Source organism: Blennius ocellaris (assembly GCF_963422515.1).
Source record: "Blennius ocellaris genome assembly, chromosome: 9".
Classification (NCBI taxonomy): domain Eukaryota; kingdom Metazoa; phylum Chordata; class Actinopteri; order Blenniiformes; family Blenniidae; genus Blennius; species Blennius ocellaris.
Window position 1 is genome coordinate 8,929,755 of NC_137658.1, and position 12,830 is coordinate 8,942,584.

General features: G+C 42.5%; 2 protein-coding genes across 2 annotated transcripts; both read right to left on the reverse strand.

The window, feature by feature from the left end:
* Positions 1–765: 765 nt before the first annotated feature.
* On the reverse strand, positions 766–9,274 carry LOC308134686 (protocadherin beta-15-like; the record flags this gene model as incomplete). Its single annotated transcript, XM_080502459.1, has 3 exons — positions 766–936; positions 3,125–4,977; positions 8,737–9,274. 3 exons carry the CDS (start codon positions 9,272–9,274, stop codon positions 766–768), a joined length of 2,562 nt encoding a protein of 853 aa, XP_080358585.1.
* A 655-nt stretch (positions 9,275–9,929) lies between these two features.
* On the reverse strand, positions 9,930–12,582 carry LOC308134687 (protocadherin gamma-A11-like; the record flags this gene model as incomplete). The annotated part of the gene is made up of 2 exons (XM_080502460.1): positions 9,930–9,937; positions 10,128–12,582. 2 exons carry the CDS (start codon positions 12,580–12,582, stop codon positions 9,930–9,932), a joined length of 2,463 nt encoding a protein of 820 aa, XP_080358586.1.
* Positions 12,583–12,830: the final 248 nt, after the last annotated feature.

Consider the following 12,830-nt stretch of genomic DNA (forward strand, 5'->3'; position numbering starts at 1 on the left):
GGTTCCACAGTAAACAAAACAAAAAATAAAAATTATTGAAAATGTTATTCACGTTGGAATCAAAACATACAGCTCTGCTGATTCCCCAGCAATGGCTGCACTTGGTTTCCATACAATGACTATTTTTGCTGTGGGTGGAGAAAAGACCGTCTTCTTATCTGCGAGTGAACAGCGACGCCCGGAGTATAATTCAACATATGGCAAATAAACAACACCCCGTAGATACATTAATTCGCCAGAGTTGTTGTCATCCATCAACACTGAAGTGCCTCGCTGTCGCAAGTTAGATTTTAATTTAAATTAGTTCACTTCAGTAAGAATCGAGAACAAAAAAAAAGAAAGAAACCATTCAGGACCACTAAAAATGTTAAACTGGCAAGTCAAACATTCAAAGTCTCTATATCTTGACTAGCCCGTTTAACTACATTTGATGGAAAATGAAGACACATTAGTTTGGGTGTCTTGGTGGTATTTGTGACTTTTCCAGATTATATTAAGTCAAATACTTGCAACGTGTTGAATTGCTGATTCCCGAGATGTGATAATAAAAAAGGGTATTTTTTATTCTTTTTTGGAAATGATACCCATACCTTGGAAGTGCCTTGACAAAATCTGAAATGTGATAAAGTTATAAAAAGAAAAACATCGTAAATCGCATTCCTAATTGATATGCATGTAAGTGTTTGATTCGCGTTTTGTTTTGTTCATTTTTTTTTTTAGACAATTCTACTTTGGCAAGTTATGGTTGCCTAAAACATGCAAGGCTTATTCCAAAATATACGTCCATTGAGTCGGTATCAGGAGCGGAGCTTCGGGAGGGCCTGCGAGGGTAAGCACGCCCCCGGTCTGGGCCCCGGAGAGCCCGATTCGGAGCGGGGACCTGGGGGAGCCGGGCCCCTCCCCCGGCTCTGGGCTGGGGAGGGCTGGGGGGTGTGCCTGCCGGTAAGCAAACTTTGAACCTTGTGCATTATGATTTTTGAGACGTGGAACCGGGCAGCGCTGAATGTGAGGTGGAGAATTAAAGCCAGATTCATCTCATACATTTAATATCCTCAAATATCAGACTTATAGATCCGTGTAATTGTAAACAGCCAGGCTGCAGTGGTATATATGTTTTCTTTAGTGGAGCATTACTAGTGAATTTGCAGCACCATGTTCTCATGCCAAACTTTAATATTCAAATGATACAGAGCAGTGGATAGAACTGATGGATTATCAATTGTGACAAAGTGTGTAAAGTCTAATTTCAGAGAAAGCACAGCTTTACGCACGGTAACAGCCGTAAGTAAAGCTGCACTGTGGATGCGCAGGTGTTGTGCCAAAAACCGAGTCCCGTCCACGGGAGAGCACACTGACTGGCTGTCGCTGGGGACGTCTGTTCTGTTTCACCAACTTGTCTTAGGATGTGCAGCTATAACGTACAAACAAACTGAACTGTGTGTACACGGTAAGAACTACCGTAATGTGAGTCTCTGGGAAAGTCGCATGCAAAAAACAAACTGCACTTGACATGATTTTCCATGGGTTACATGTGAAATTAAGAAATTATAGACTTTATATTGCTTATTTTATTAGCATACATACGTGATACGTGATATAGTTTCGTATGTTTCTACATTATAGCTGTAAATCCTGAAAAAAGCTGCTCGCGGTACAATTATGCGCACGGGACGCATTCCGAGACAACCTCCTCGTCACCCTCCACCATCAACTCTCGAGTGACAGGATAAAACACAAAGTCCACTGAAACGTTTCACAGTCCCTGTTCAAACATGTAATTCATACATTTAATAAACAGATAAAACTGAACTGTATCGGTATGCTGTGACTCAGACACCACAGCAAAAGTTTATTGCGGATCTGGCAAAAATGCTACTCGTCACCCACCCAGCAGTAACTTCTACATTCAGTGAGGTTTGCACCGCCCTCTTTTTTATTTTTGACTCTTCCCGTCACCGTAGCAACTTCCGAGCGCTGATTCTCCAAGTTAAAACTCATCAAAAACCACTTGAGGAGTACAGTGGGACAGGAGAGACTGAGTTGAACTGCAATGATTCCAATGGAGAATGAGGGAGCAAAGGAAATGGGCAAACAGAACATCGTGGACGAGTTCGCGGAGCGCAAGGCTCGTGGTATGCCCTTCAACTAGTGGTGCGTAGGCTTATAGTACTTCATATTGAAATTGTGTTGGTCTGTGAACATGTGGGTCGCTGTGCCAGTTTAACTAAAATGTATAACTATTGATATAAGCTGGTAGCCTCCCATTAGTTGAAATAGTTAAAGTCGATGTCAAAATTATGTTGTCGCTATCCGCGGTGCTGAACAGCTTTGGATTTGTATTGTTTTATTATTAGGGGCCATGTAGCCTAATGGTTTTTGTTGTTTTCTTGGCTTGTTATAGTTCATGTCCGTTTGATGGACTTCAAAATGGCATGGTTGCTCTTCGTGGTGCTGAATCGTGTAAGACCCCCTTTACGGACATATGCATCTTGTAAATTATGATGAGCTTTATTACTTCGGTTTAAAGGACATGGTCATGTGCCCCGCCCCCGACCCGGCTCTGGTTTGTTCCGCAAGCGCTTGGCATGCTCTTACTTAAAAAAAAAAAAAAAGAAAAAAAATGTGTCGAAAAGATAATGTCATGTAAATCACACTTTGTAAAGCATTTAGATATTCAGAAAAAAAACTATATGTATGTATATGTATTAAGGTGGATGGAGGGACAACACTATGGAAATATAGATTCGCTGGAAAATTAAGAACAGAAAGACAAATAGAGAGAACTGAAATAAAATATCCAATGATTCCAGATGGATGTACATGTTTTTTGTATTTATTTTTCCCGAAAGTAATTATTTTGTTTTTAATGACTTGACAATATTTAAAAGTCGTCAATAAAGTAATGTGTGCAACTTGACCGTTCACCTGTATAAACTTCCTTTAAACTAAACATGCAAAGTATATAGCTTATCAGGCATGAATCCCGTTTTAAATAGCACGCCAAAAGTTAAAGATAAGCAACATATCATAAAAGCATACAACATGAAAGACGATAAAACACGCATCATTATTGCGACACAATCCCGAAAAAACAACAAGAACTATGAAGAGGAATGTATCTTACCTCGGGAGAACTGTCACGGTTTTCAAAAGCGTCATCAAAGTCTGATGGACTTTTCCTCAGAGTTTGGTCGGCAGGAAGAGTGTTGTCATTGTAAGAGCTCACAAACTTAAAGTCACTGGTTCGAGATCCTGTTGTCAGGTAAGCGTCATAATTGTAAGTGCTGCGTAAAGTTCCTGTGCCGTCAACATCTGCATAATTCGGAGGGAGATAAGCACTGGGGATGGCCACTGCTCCATCAAACAACAGTCTGGGCTTTCTCCTGCGACAAAATCTCACTCCCAGGATGATGATAATGAAAGTCAGAAAAAAGGTGGACACAGACACCAGCGCGATGATCAGGTATGAAGTCAGCTTGGAGTTCTTCTCATCATAAGAAATGTCCTTCAGCTCAGGAACCTCAGCCAAGTTATCAGAAATAAGTAAATACATGGAGCAGGTGGCAGACAGAGAGGGCTGTCCGTTGTCTTTCACTGACACTATCAGGTTCTGTTTCATGCTGTCAGATTCAGAAATGTCCCGCTGTGTCCTGATCTCTCCACTGTGGACACCGATTGTGAAAAGTCCCGGATCAGTCAATTTCGCTATCTGATAGGACAGCCACGCGTTCTGTCCGGAGTCCGCGTCCACAGCGATCACTTTGGACACCAGAGAACCTCCGTGTGCAGCTTTGGGGACCAGCTCGGTCATGAAGGAGTTGCCCTCCGGGGCGGGGTACAAGATCTGAGGAGCGTTGTCATTCACATCTGATATGAACACGCTGACTGTCACGTTGCTGCTCAGTGGAGGAGAACCATTGTCTCTGGCCATCACCTGCACTTTGAAACTCCTCAACTGTTCATAATCAAACGACCTCACAGCGTGGATCACCCCCGTGTCTCCGTTCACAGACAGATACGAGGACACAGGGGCACCGTTCACCTCTCCAGATAACAGAGAGAAAATCACGGTACCGTTTTGTCTCCAGTCAGGGTCTCGAGCAGCAACGGAACATAAAGTGGAGCCAGGTTTGTTGTTTTCACTCACATATGCGCTGTACGACTCTTCCTCAAAAACAGGTGGGTTGTCGTTGATGTCAGCTACAGATAAATGTACAGTTATAGAAGAGGACAGAGGTGGAGAGCCCTCGTCAGTGGCAGTGATTGTAATGTTGTAATCAGACACCACTTCACGGTCCAGTTGTCCTGTGTTCACCAGAGAATAATAGTTTTTAATAGAAGGAACTAACTTAAAAGGGACACCCTGCTGGAGGGAGCAACGGACCTGTCCATTATTATCAGAGTCTCTGTCCTGCACATTAATGATTCCCACCTCTGTACCAGGTGGGGTGTTCTCTGGTATGGGACTCCTCAGTGATTTAATGTATATTCCTGGGGCATTGTCATTAACGTCAATAATATCAACTGTTACTTTAGAATTTGAAAAAAGACCATAATCATCTTTAGCATAAATGCGCATTTCATATTTATTATCAATCTCGAAATCAAGAGCTCCGACTACTTTTATTTCCCCAGTTTTACTGTTTAGTGTGAACACCTTCTTAGCCTTCTCTGAAATGCGACTAAACTCATAAGTCACCTCCCCATTGACTCCCTCGTCTGCATCACTGGCGCTGACAGTTAATACCACGGTATCCACCGGGGAATTTTCTGGTAGACTCGCTTTATATACAGCCTGGTCAAACACCGGTGCATTATCATTGGCATCCAGCACTTTCACATGTATAATAGCAGTCCCTGACTTATGTGGATTTCCACCATCAACTGCAGTCAACACCATATTTAAATCGTGCTGTTTTTCACGGTCTAACTCTTTGTCTAACACCAGTTCGAGGGTTTCAGATCCGTCCGCTCCACCTTTTACAGACAGAACAAAATGCTCGTTCTTTTGTAAACTATAGTCTTTAACTGTGTTTTGTCCGATGTCGGCATCGTGAGCTTCAATAAGACTATATCGAGCTCCTCTGTCAGCTGATTCTCTGATTTCTAATTTAAATAGATCTTTCGGAAAAACGGGTGCATTGTCGTTAACATCCTGAACGAGCACAGAAATGCGGTGCAACACCAAAGGGTGTTCTAGGACTAATTCAAATTTAAGCATGCACGAAACCTTCTCCGCGCACAGCTCCTCTCTGTCAATCCTTCCTTTCATAACCAAATTCCCAGTTTTAAGATCAATGTCACAGTAAGGCTGGTAGTTTTCTTCAGCATCGATACGGGCTTTACGGGCGGATAATGTATCCACTTGAAGTCCAAGATCCTTCGCAATATTTCCAACAATAGATCCTGGCCTCATCTCCTCTGGGACGGAATAGCTCAGGTCCGCCGTGGTGATGTGGAAAAAGACAACCAAATAGCATGAATGAATGAGCCAAGATCGCCCTTCCATGGTTCCCGAGCTATTAAGTAAAAAAAATCCAAAACGAAACAGAAAATATTTTTTCTAGTTGTAAACACAATGAAGAGCTCGGTTGCTTTCCCAATAATGGCTGCCCTTAGTTTCCATACAATGCCATTTTTTACTGTGGGTGGAGAAAAGACAGAAAAGACCGTGTTCTTATCTGCGAGTGAACAGCGACACCCTGAGTTTTCTTCGACAAATAACAAATACACATCAACATTTCATTCTTCAACATTGAAGTAGCTCACTCAATAGATTTCCAATAGAAACCAATCAGAAGCATGGGCAATGTTGAAACGGTATGTCAAAAGATTTAAAAACTATATCGCGCCTGCCCGGTGTAAATCAATTTCATAAATCTATGCAAATTGAGACATATCATTTCTAGGGCTGCAGTGAAATTTGTAATGTATCAGATTATGTGAAGTCAAATACTACCTATGAGACTGGTAATTCAGACATGCGCTCTGAAAAAGGGCAACACTTTTTGGAGCCAAATAATACATTTAACAAGTGGAGTGACTTCCATTTATTTAGATCAAATTGAGCATTATTTAATCTTATTTCTGTCATTGTGTGTGTTTGTTTGCTTGTGTGTGTGTGTGCGTGTGTGTGTGTGTGTGTGGGGGGGGGGGGGGGTGGTCATATATATATATATCAGCAATCAGCTTCAATCTTCAAGCGCTCAGTAAACAAATAAAATAATCAGGACCATGGACAGTGCTGCAATGGCAAGCCAAAGACTGAATCATTCTCTAGCCGAGCATGCCCGTCTAAATCACTTTCGTGAATGTATGAAAATCAAAATATATTATTTATGTTGACGCAGTATTATTTGTAACGTATCAGATTATATATGGTCAAATACTGGACACAAGGAATTGGTCATTCAGACTTGTTCATTTAAATGCTAACATGTTTGGAAGTAATAACAACGTGTCGGAAGTATTCTAGATACATTTAACAAGTGGAGTCATTTCAACACATATATATGATAATATATTGTGTTGTCATTTGAAAAATCAGACACCTGATCAAAACTTAACATGTAAATCGCATTCTTAATTCATAAGCTTTTAATTTTTTTGTTTGTTTGATTGTTTCAGCATTTCACAGAATTAGATTTTGGGAGAAGTTATGGTTGCTTTAAATATCCATGACATATTAAAATAAATGCAAACGTTGACGTGGTATATCATTTTAAAATTAATGTGAACAAACGATAATGCTACGTAAACCTCATATTCCTTTGTATGAAGGTGGCTCGCGCTGAATAAATGGATGGGGGTATTGACTTTCATAGTAATGTCACATTAGGATATACGCCGTTGAGAGACATTTATGAAGAGGAATGTTTCCTACCTCAGGAGAACTGTCGTCATTTCCAAAAACATCAGCAAAGTCTGATGAACTTTTCCTCAGAGTCTGGTCAGCAGGCAGCGTGTTGTCATTGTAAGAACTCACAAACTTGAAGTCACTGGTTCGAGATCCTGTTGTCAGGTAGGCGTCATAATTGTAAGTGCTGCGTAAAGTTCCTGTGCCGTCAACATCTGCGTAATTTGGAGGGAGATAAGCGCTGGGGATGGCCACTGCTCCATCAAACAACAGTCTGGGCTTTCTCCTGCGACAAAATCTCACTCCCAGGATGATGATAATGAAAGTCAGAAAAAAGGTGGACACAGACACCAGCGCAATGATCAGGTATGAAGTCAGCTTGGAGTTCTTCTCATCATAAGAAATGTCCTTCAGCTCAGGAACCTCAGCCAAGTTATCAGAAATAAGTAAATACATGGAGCAGGTGGCAGACAGAGAGGGCTGTCCGTTGTCTTTCACTGACACAATCAGGTTCTGTTTCATGCTGTCAGATTCAGAAATGTCCCGTTGTGTCCTGATCTCTCCACTGTGGACACCGATAGTGAAAAGTCCCGGATCAGTGGATTTCACTATCTGATAGGACAGCCACGCATTCTGTCCGGAGTCCGCGTCCACTGCGATCACTTTGGACACCAGAGAACCTCCGTGTGCAGCTTTGGGGACCAGCTCGGTCATGAAGGAGTTGCCCTCCGGGGCGGGGTACAAGATCTGAGGAGCGTTGTCATTCACATCTGATATGAACACACTGACTGTTACGTTGCTGCTCAGTGGAGGAGAACCGTTGTCTCTGGCCATCACCTGCACTTTGAAACTCCTCAACTGTTCATAATCAAACGACCTCACAGCGTGGATCACCCCCGTGTCTCCGTTCACAGACAGATACGAGGACACAGGGGCACCGTTCACCTCTCCAGATAACAGAGAGAAAATCACGGTACCGTTTTGTCTCCAGTCAGGGTCTCGAGCAGCAACGGAACATAAAGTGGAGCCAGGTTTGTTATTTTCACTCACAGATGCGCTGTACGACTCTTCCTCAAACACAGGTGGGTTGTCGTTGATGTCAGCTACAGATAAATTAACAGTTTTAGAAGAGGACAGAGGTGGAGAGCCCTCGTCAGTGGCAGTGATTGTAATGTTGTAATCAGAAATCCCTTCGCGGTCCAGTTGCCCTGTGCTCACCAGAGAATAATAGTTTTTAATAGAAGGAACTAACTTAAAAGGGACACCCTGCTGGAGAAAGCAGCGGACTTGTCCATTACTATCAGAGTCTTCATCCTGAACATTAATGATACCCACCTCTGTACCAGGTGGGATATTCTCAGGTATGGGATTAATTGTTGATTTCATATATATCACCGGGACATTGTCGTTGACATCAGTAATATCAACTGCGACTTTAGAATTTGAAAAAAGACCATATCCATCTTTAGCATAAATGCGCATTTCAAATTTACTATCACTTTCGAAATCAAGAGTACCGATGATTTTTATTTCCCCAGTTTTACTGTTGAGGTTGAAAACCTTCTTGGCTTTTTCTGAAATGCGACTAAACTCATAAGTCACCTCCCCATTGATTCCCTCATCTGCGTCGGTGGCGCTGACAGTTAATACTACTGTATCAACTGAAGAATTTTCCGGTAGACTCGCTTGATATATAGCCTGATCAAACACAGGTGCATTATCATTGGCATCCAGCACACTCACAAGTAGAATAGCAGTCCCTGATTTCTGTGGATTTCCACCATCAACTGCAGTCAACACAAGATTTAATTCTTGCTGTTTTTCACGGTCTAACTCTTTGTCTAAAACCAGCTCGACGGTTTGAGATCCATCCGCGCCACCTTTTACAGACAGAACAAAATGCTCGTTCTTTTGTAAACTATAGTCTTTAACTGTGTTTTGTCCGATGTCGGCATCGTGAGCTTCTATAAGACTATATCGAGCTCCTCTGTCAGCTGATTCTCTGATTTCTAATTTAAATAGATCTTTCGGGAAAATTGGTGAATTGTCGTTTACATCCTGAATGAGCACAGAAATGCGGTGCAGCTCCAAAGGGTTTTCTAGCACTAATTCAAATGTCAGCATGCACGAAACCTTCTCCCCGCACAGCTCCTCTCTGTCAATCCTTTCTTTCATGATCAAATTCTCCGTTTTGAGATCAATGTGACAGTAATGTTGGTACTTTCCTTCAACATCGATACGGACTTTACGGGCGGATAACTGCCCCACTTCCAGACCCAGATCCTTCGCAATATTTCCAACAATCGACCCTGGTCTCATCTCCTCCGGAACGGAGTAGCTCATGTCCCCCGTGGTGAGGTGGAAAAAGACAATGAAGTAGCTCAGAGAAACCAACCAAGTTCGTCCTGTCAGCGCCATAGTGCCAGAGAAAAGGGGAAACTCTATAGATAAGATTTTTTTTTTCTTGTTGGAAATAGAACGTATCGCTCAGATGCTTTTCCAACAATGGCTACCCTCGGTTTCTATATGATTACTATTTTTGCTGTGGGTGGAGAAATAACCTCCTTCCTATCTGCGAGTGAACAGCGACGCCCCGAGCTTTATTAGACATATCGCATATAAACAACCTCTATTACAGATGACGTCTGAAACTTGTCAAAAACATCAACACTGACGTAGCTAATTGTAGTGTAGTATACTGTAAATGGAAGCAATCAGCTTCAATCTTCAAGCGCTCAGCAAACAAAAAAATAATCAGGACCATGGACAGTGCTACAATGGCAAGCCAAAGACTGAACCATTCTCTATCCGAGCATGCCCGTCTAAATCACTTTCGTGAATGTATGAAAATCAAAATACATTATTTTTGTTGACTCAGTAATATTTGTAACGTATAAGACTATATATGGTCAAATACTGGACGCATAGGGAATTGGTCATTCAGACTTGTTCATTTAAATGCTAACATGTTTGGAAGTAATAACAATAGGTTGGAAGAACTCTAGATACATTTAACAAGTGGAGTCATTTCAACTTATGTACATAATAAGATATTTTGTTGTCATTTGAAAAATCAGACACCTGATCAAAACGTAAAATGCAAATCCATTCTTAATTCATAAGGGTTTCAATTCTTTTTTTTGTTGTTTTTGTTTCAGTATTTCACAGAATTAGATTTTGGGTGAAGTTATGATTGGGCAAAACATTAATGACATATGAAAACAAATGCTAACATTGACGTGGTATATACTGTTGAAATTAATGCAATTACACGATAATGCTACGTAGATATTCCTTCGTATGAAGGTGGCTCGAGCTGAAGAAATGGCTGGGTGTATTGACTTCCATAGTGATGACACAATATCCGCCGTTGAGAGATATATATGGAGATGAATATATCCTACCTCAGGAGAACTGCCGTCATTTCCAAAAACGTCAGCAAAGTCTGATGGACTTTTCCTCAGAGTCTGGTCAGCAGGCAGCGTGTTGTCATTGTAAGAGCTCACAAACTTGAAGTCACTGGTTCGAGATCCTGTTGTCAGGTAGGCGTCATAATTGTAAGTGCTGCGTAAAGTTCCTGTGCCGTCAACATCTGCGTAATTTGGAGGGAGATAAGCACTGGGGATGGCCACTGCTCCATCAAACAACAGTCTGGGCTTTCTCCTGCGACAAAACCTCACTCCCAGGATGATGATAATGAAAGTCAGAAAAAAGGTGGACACGGACACCAGCGCGATGATCAGGTATGAAGTTAGCTTGGAGTTCTTCTCATCATAAGAAATGTCCTTCAGCTCAGGAACCTCAGCCAAGTTATCAGAAATAAGTAAATACATGGAGCAGGTGGCAGACAGAGAGGGCTGTCCGTTGTCTTTCACTGACACTATCAGGTTCTGTTTCATGCTGTCAGATTCAGAAATGTCCCGTTGTGTCCTGATCTCTCCACTGTGGACACCGATAGTGAAAAGTCCCGGATCAGTGGATTTCACTACCTGATAGGACAGCCACGCATTCTGTCCGGAGTCCGCGTCCACTGCGATCACTTTGGACACCAGAGAACCTCCGTGTGCAGCTTTGGGGACCAGCTCGGTCATGAAGGAGTTGCCCTCCGGGGCGGGGTACAAGATCTGAGGAGCGTTGTCATTCATATCTGATATGAACACACTGACTGTCACGTTGCTGCTCAGTGGAGGAGAACCGTTGTCTCTGGCCATCACCTGCACGTTGAAACTCCTCAACTGTTCGTAATCAAACGACCTCACAGCGTGGATCACCCCGGTGTCTCCGTTCACAGACAGATACGAGGTCACCGGGGCACCGTTCACCTCTCCAGCTAACAGAGAATAAATCACGGTTCCGTTTTGTCTCCAGTCAGGGTCTCGAGCAGCAACGGAACATAAAGTGGAGCCGGGTTTGTTATTTTCACTCACATATGCGCTGTACGACTCTTCATCAAACACAGGTGGGTTGTCGTTGATGTCAGCTACAGATAAATGAACAGTTTTAGAGGAGGACAGAGGTGGAGAGCCCTCGTCAGTGGCAGTGATTGTAATGTTGTAATCAGACACCAATTCACGGTCCAGTTGCCCTGTGCTCACCAGAGAATAATAGTTTTTAATAGAAGGAACTAACTTAAAAGGGACACCCTGCTGGAGGGAGCAGCGGACCTGTCCATTATTCTCAGAGTCTCTGTCCTGCACATTGATGATGCCCACCTCAGTACCAGGTGGGATGTTCTCCGGTATGAGGTAAGACAGAGACTTTACGTCTACCATGGGTTCATTATCATTCATGTCAGTAACATCTACAAAAACTTTAGCGTATGAGGTAAGTCCTAAGCCGTCTTTCGCGTTCACTCTAATTTCAAATGAACTTCTGTCTTCAAAATCAATGTCACCTGTCACTTTAATTTCTCCTGTTTTGCGATCAATTGAAAAAATATTCACGTCGTCGTCAGACACGTGACCGAAATCATATGTGACATCTCCATTTAGTCCTTCATCTGCATCAGTCGCACTGACACGAACCACCACAGTATCTGGTGGAGAGTTTTCAGGAAGACTGACTTTATAAACGGTCTGGCTGAACACTGGAGCGTTATCATTGGCATCCAACACCGTGATGTGTATGACGACAGTACCTGATCTCTGAGGAGAGCCGCCATCTAGAGCTGTGAGGAGTAAATTGATTTCCTTCTGTTTTTCTCGATCTAAGTTTTTCTCAAGCGCCAGTTCAACTCGGTTGCTGTCTACAGCGAGGATAAAATAGTCATTTTTTTTAAGACTGTACCTCTGAACTGCATTTTGACCTACGTCTGCGTCATGGGCCTCTTCGATGGAGAAGCGGTTACCCTTATCTGCGGATTCACGTATCTCCATGTCGATCAAATTGTTTTTAAATCTTGGTGGGTTGTCGTTCACATCCTGAATATGAAGGTTTATACGATGAAGCTCCAAAGGATTTTCTAACAACAGATCCATAATAACAACACAAGACGGTTTCTTTCCACAAAGGCTCTCCCGGTCAATTCTTTCCAGTGTGATCAAATCCCCGGTATTTAAATTAATGTCACAGTAGCGTCTCCGAGTTCCAACCAAATCCACACGGGCTTTCCGAAAAGACAAGGCTTTCATATCAAGGCCGATATCTTTTGCAATATTTCCAATCACAGATTGCTGCTTCATCTCTTCGGGAAAAGAATAACTCAGATCTCCGTCGACGAGGCGCATCATTACGATTAAGAAAGCAAAGCAGATGATCGGCCCGAGCGCTGAGAATCTTTTGTCTCCCATCCTGGGGGAAAAAACACAACTCCCGTGTTCCTACAAAAATACGGTCTCAAACAAAAACAAAATAATGAAAAACACAGACATGAGATCCAACAACTAAGCAGTGACGACTTCTTCTAATGCCGTCGCATAAAGGGACTCATCTCCAAATGTACAGAAATTATGCAGAAGGAGTGGCTGGATATGTC